A 6099-nucleotide genomic window follows, 5' to 3' on the forward strand; every position below is an offset into this window, starting at 1 on the left:
GATTTTGTTTTTTGACATGGAGCCTTGTCGTGTAACTCAGGTTGGCCAGGGTTTGTGATTTTCCTGTCTCAGTGTTCAAGTGGCCAGGATGACAGACCCAGTTTGGCATCGCAGATGATTGTAGCAAACAGTTTACTTTTTCAGGAAATCAGAGTTAAAACAAAAATTAATTTTTCTTTTTTTTTGGTGTTTGCAATTCTGCCTGACCTGGAACTCACTGTGTAGACCAAACTGGCCAAATTCACATAGATCCTCCCGCTTCTGCCTCCCAAGTGAGGTGAGAGCTATCATACCCAGCTTTGAAAATTAAGCATTTTGATCTGCTCTAGGGATGCAGCCCAGATGTTAGAGTGCCAGCCTAGCAGGCACAAGGCCTTGGGTTCAGTCCTCAGCACCACACAAGCTGGTGTAGTGGCACAATGCGTGTAATCTTAGCACCTGGGAGGGTGAGAAGCTCAAAGTGCCCCTTAGCTATATACCTTGAGTTTAAGTCCAACCTGGGCTGCTGAGGGACCATGTTTCAAAAAAAACAAAACAAAATAACAAAAAAAAAAAGAAATTTAATCTGTTTATTTTTCTATCAACAATAGTTATAACTGAATATCCAGTCATATATCCTAGAGTTCATTTGGATTCAAAACTACTTCTGTTAAGATATAATTTTAGGCTGGACAGTGGTGGTGCACTCCTTTAACCCCAGCACTCAGGAGGCAGAGGCAGCAGGATCTCTTTGAGTTCAAGGCCACTCTGGTCTACAGAGCAAGTTCCAGAATTAGCCAGGGAACAAAGAGAACCCTGCCTCAAAAAAGAAGTAAGAAAAGGAAAAAAAAATTTTTTTTAGTTAGCTAGAATTCAGAGCCAGTTATTTTTCTTGTAAGTTTCACAGAGTAGATTTGGAATTGAGGGTTTCATATTTGGGGTGTAGCTCTGATGTAGATTAACTGACCATTTGATTTAGACAAACCTCTGTATTTTTATTTTGCTTTATATTTCCTGTGGACGATAGCAGGGTAAATGACATTTTTATAACTTATTTACTACGGATTTTTTTTTAACACGAGGCAGAGTCTCTATGTAACAGCCCTGGCGGTCCTAGAACTAGCTCTTGTAGACCAGGCTGGCCTCAAACTCACGGAGATCTGCCTGCCTCTGCCTCCCTAGTGTTGGAATTAAAGGTGTGCGCTACCATCGCCTGGCCCCTTTACTAGGGATTTAAGCATTGGTTTTCTCTAAAAGAATGTTTTTATGGAACCCCAGCACTTGGGAAGAGAATGCAGGAGAATCATTAGTTCAGGGCCCGCCTCGGCTACATGGAAAGGTGTGAGGACAACTTTGGGGAGTCGGTTGTTGCCATAGAGTCTCTGTGCTGCTATGCCTGTACTCTGAGATGCCTGCCGAGCCTCTACCTCCTGCCGTGGTGGGGGTGCTGGAAGTACAGATGTGTAGCACCCCACCCATCTTCTTGGGGGTTCCAGGGATTGCACTCAGATTGTCAGCTTGTGATTTGATCTGCTGAGCCACCTCCCCGGCCTTAGGATTTTAACTGGATTATTGCTTCTCCCCTAGGTGTACAGAAACGAGGGAAGCAGCCCCTCTTCCTTCGACTTCTTGGCAGAAGACGCTTCCACTCTGCTAGTGGGACACTGGGATGGACATTTGTCACTGGTAGATAGACGGACACCTGGAACTTCCTATGAGAAGCTTTTTAATTCATCCATGGGAAAAATTAGAACTGTTCATGTCCACCCAGTATCCAGGCAGTATTTTGTCACAGCAGGATTGAGGTATGTTTTCTTCTGGGTTTGTTATTCATTCATTCATTTATTTTTTGGGTGGGGTCCCTCTTGCTATCTCCGTCTGCTTAGAAATTGTGCTGATCTTCCTTTACCTTTTCAAGGGCTGGGATTATAGATGTTTGTAACTGAGCCAGGTTTGAATTAATTTAGTTTCTCAGACATTTGATCTTCCTTCCTTTCTTCCTTTCTTTTTTTTAAATCTTGAGACAGGATCTCATTCTGTAGACCAGGCTGTCCTGGAACTCGGAGATCCATCTGCCCCTGCCTTCTAAGTGCTGGGATTAAAAAGTGTGTGCCACCGTACTTGACACACATTTGACTTGTGTGCTATATAGGAGCTAAGTAATTTTCCTTTTCACACTGATGGAAATATTATAATTTTTAATAGGAATTCTTTTGGTTTAATAGAGAAACTGTTCAAGAAAGCGCCCATGTTCACATATATTTGCTTCTACTTAAATGAGAAGAAAACTTAAAATTGTAATAAACAAAAAATTTGTGTGTGTGACCCTAACTTGGCCCATAACTTGGCTTTTGTTTCTTGGAGATTGATTTATTTTTTGTGGACACAGGGTCTTCCTATGGTGGCTCTGACTGTCCTAGAACTCACTTTGTAGAACAGGCTGGCCTTAAACCCACAGAGCTCCACCTGCCTCCTGAGTGCTGGGATTAAAGACATGTGCCACCTCTCATGTCTCAGCACTTGAGATAGTGGAAAGCTGGTAGAAACTAGTCTTGTGCCTGAGGCAACATGGGTCTTCTGTGTCCTGGAATTTCTTCAATGTTTTATTTATTTTCCTGTGCCAGTCACTGTCTGTAAAGTTAGATATAAGAGGGTTTTGTCTTAAATGTTCCTAATGTAGTACGTGTCTGAGTGTGTAACTTAGTCCGTGGGCTCACTGCATGGGCTGTACTGATAATTTCTCTTCCCATCCCAGGGACGTTCATATTTATGATGCGAGGCACCTGAACTCCAGGAGAAGCCAGCCTTTGATCTCTGTGACTGAACACACGAAGAGCATTGCCTCTGCCTACTTTTCACCCGTCACTGGTAACAGAGTGGTGACCACCTGTGCTGACTGTAAGCTAAGGTACACTAAGAAGATAGAACCATGTTTTGGGGGGAATCTATTTAGAGACTGCTGCTATGGTGTTTGTAACTAGAAGTTTTGTTTACTGCTGTTGCTATGGAATCACTAGTGTTACTGTTATTATAGTCCCTCTCTTTCCCTCTTTCCTTTTCTACCCCCCTTTCTCCCACCCCATCCCTCTTCGGCCCACTTTTTATCCGTCCCTCTCCCAGGTCTCGCTGTTTTCCAGGCTGACCTTGAATTTGCCCTCTTTCTGCTTTGGCCCCTAGAGTACTGGGACTATAGGTGTGTTTCACCACCTCAGTTAGGAGAAAGCTCTGCCCTCTGGGGAAAGTGGGATCTACTTTAAAAGTGTGTTAAATGGAAATTGCTCAGCCCCAGACTTTGGGCAAAAAAATTATGCTCTGCCCAAGCTAATAGGTGTGGTTTTAGGGGTTTTCCTTTGGTACCTTTCTATAACTACTTCCCCAAAACTTATTTAAATCAGTTGAACTGAGAAACAGAAAAAATGTCAGTTGAAGAAACATGAAAGGGCATTTATAGTCCTAGTTTCTTGGCAAGTTGAGGCAGACAGATCCCTTGAGCACAGGCAGGCAGCATAGTGAGACCCCCATTTCTCGAGAATGATGTGAAGACAGTTAATGCAACTACAGGAAAAGTGATCCTGTTCTCTTTGAGAATACTTAATTCTGTTTCAAATTTGCGAGTTCTTTAAGGGTTGGGATTTATCTTTCAGCAAGTATCTCTTGAATGTGTCCCATGGACCAGGCTCAAGAACGGCAAACACATGATCTGCAGGTGTTAGTGTCTAGCCACGTTTGTGAGCGTTACCAGGACATGATGTAAGGTTATCATGGAAGCCCACCCCCACCTCCACTTAATACCACACAGCTCTCTTTGTCTTGACAACTTTTTATCCATTTTCCTTCATTCACACTCTAGTGTTTATGCTTACTACATTAACCTCTAGTAATTAAGCTTTCTAATAGTCAAACTGGGCAGGCAGCTCCAGTGCCACGAGATTGCCCTGGGTCAGCTGGGCCCAAAGGGGAGGAGTAACTGAGCCTGGCCTCATTCTGGGTCCCTCCACTTTTGTACTGACCAGTCAGTCTCTTCAGCAGTTCGGAAATGACATATCAGGCCATTAGGCTATCAACTAATGAATCAGAGGGATGTTTGCTTTTTTTTGTTTGTTTGCATGCTTTTTTGCTTCTAAAACAAATTATTTGCTGGGCAGTGGTGGCGCACGCCTTTAATCCCAGCACTTGATAGGCAGAGGCAGGTGGATCTCTGTGAGTTTGAGGCCAGTCTGATCTGCAGAATGAGTTCCAGGACAGCCAAAACTGTTACATAGAGAAACCCTGTTTCAAAAAAAAAAAAAAAAAAACGGTTTGTCTGTGAGTGTGTCTGGTCCCTAAGAACTGAATTTACAGAGCTTCCATGTGGGTGCTGGAAATTGAACCTAGGTCCTCTGGAAGAGCAGTCAGTGGTCTTAACCACTGAGTTATTTCTCCAACCCTGAAAGAGTATTTGTGAGTTTTAATTCCACAGCCCTTTTGTGTGTGTGAATCTGAATATAATTTTAGATGCCAGATTGTCACTTTAGAATGTACATGTCAAGCTGGTGTGGTGGTGCCTACCTGTAATCTAGCCCTCAGGAGGTCAAGTAGGAAGGTCGACAGTTCTAGGCATACATAGTGAGATACTGCCGCAAAGAAAGTTTATTTATTTTTTTTTTTGGTGTTTCAAGACAGGGTTTCTTGTAGCTTTGGAGCCTGTCCTGGAACTCACTCTGTAGACCCGGCTGGCCTCAAATTCATAGAGATCTGTAGCCTCTGCCTTCCAAGTGCTGGGATTAAAGGCATGTACCACCACTGCACGGCAAAAATTTATTTTTTTAGAGTTATAGTGTTTAAGTATGTCCAAACTAAGCTTATTTTACAGATTGAATTTTATAGTATAGTCCATGTCCTTATTGTTAAAGACAGCATCTGAGGTTATAATCTGATCCCACACAAAGTAACTGTTATATTTCCCACTGTGAACCAACAGATAGCTTAAATACACAGTTACTTTTTCAGTAAGACTGGAGAATCTAAGTAACATGGCGGTGTAACTGTTTATTTGCAGAGTCTTTGACAGCAGCTCTGTGTCGTCCCAGATTCCTCTCCTCACCACCATCAGGTAGGCCTCCCTGCACCCGAGCAGCAGCAGATGATGCAGAAGGCGCATGCTAGGCATGTGACTCAAGGAGAGACTGTCGTTCTGGTTTTGCTCTGTGTTGTGTAAGCATCCTTGCCTTTCAGTCCTGTCCAGAAGAGCTCTTGCTTCTGGGTCTCAGTGACCCAGCTCTTAGCTGGCACGGGCTCTCAGCTTTACTCAGTACCTTAGACTCTGTCTACTTGGTGGGGCTCCTGTTTGTGCTGGCTTCGGTGGCTTCCGCACATGTCTCCCTCATGGCCCTCTTCTTGAGCCCTTTACTTTGGATGTGCCAGCTTAATGTCTAACGATTCCCTGTGCCAGGCCTTCTCTCTAGAGGTTGTTCTTTATCATGTTTGAAGCTGGGAGTGTGTTAGACTTTGTTAGTGTTAGTTTTCAGAGGCTCTATTTAAGCATATTTTGTTTCCTTTTTTATAGGACTTACTCATTTAATTTTATTTTTCAGATACTATGTTTCAGTTTATCAGTTTCCTTGGTTTTTGTTTGTTTGTTTTTGAGACGGGGTTTCACTATGTAGCCCTAGCTGTTCTAGAACTCCCTTGGAGACCAGACTGGTCTAGAACTCACAGACAGCCTCTGTCTCTGCCTCTTGAGTGTTAGGATTAAAGGTGTGCAACACTGTTCCCAAACTGTACTTAATTTATTAAGAGATAAAAATGTCGTTGTTGCACACACTATGTTTTGAAATATGTGTACATTGTAGAATGGCTAAACTGAGCTGGTTAACATGTATCACCTCACATTCCTTTTTACCCTTCCCTCTAATCTCTTTTACTGACTTAAGTGAATGATGGTTTGGGGGGGTAAAGGTGCTTGCTGAGCAAGCATGAGGACTGTAGAGTTCCATTTCTGAACCTGTGGTGGATGTCAAGCTGCTCACAACTGTCTCTAACTGCTGCTGGCCTTTAGGACAAGCACAAACATGGGATACTCATACACTGACATACACACAAGAAAAGTCAGATAAATCTTAAAAAGGTTTTAAAAAATCC

At 43.1% G+C, this 6099-nt stretch overlaps 1 protein-coding gene across 2 annotated transcripts in view; it reads left to right on the forward strand.

Moving 5' to 3' along the window:
- Wdr76 (WD repeat domain 76) overlaps positions 1-6099 on the forward strand; it is a 37919-nt gene that overhangs the window by 24745 nt on the left and 7075 nt on the right. For both annotated transcript variants that reach the window (XM_013352732.2, XM_026787672.1), the window contains 3 exons: positions 1567-1784; positions 2735-2887; positions 5018-5071. In XM_013352732.2, the coding sequence (XP_013208186.1) occupies positions 1567-1784; positions 2735-2887; positions 5018-5071 (425 nt within the window). The remainder of the gene's footprint in view (positions 1-1566; positions 1785-2734; positions 2888-5017; positions 5072-6099) is intronic.

Source organism: Microtus ochrogaster (genome assembly GCF_000317375.1).
Source record: "Microtus ochrogaster isolate Prairie Vole_2 chromosome 14 unlocalized genomic scaffold, MicOch1.0 chr14_random_1, whole genome shotgun sequence".
Lineage (NCBI taxonomy): Eukaryota > Metazoa > Chordata > Mammalia > Rodentia > Cricetidae > Microtus > Microtus ochrogaster.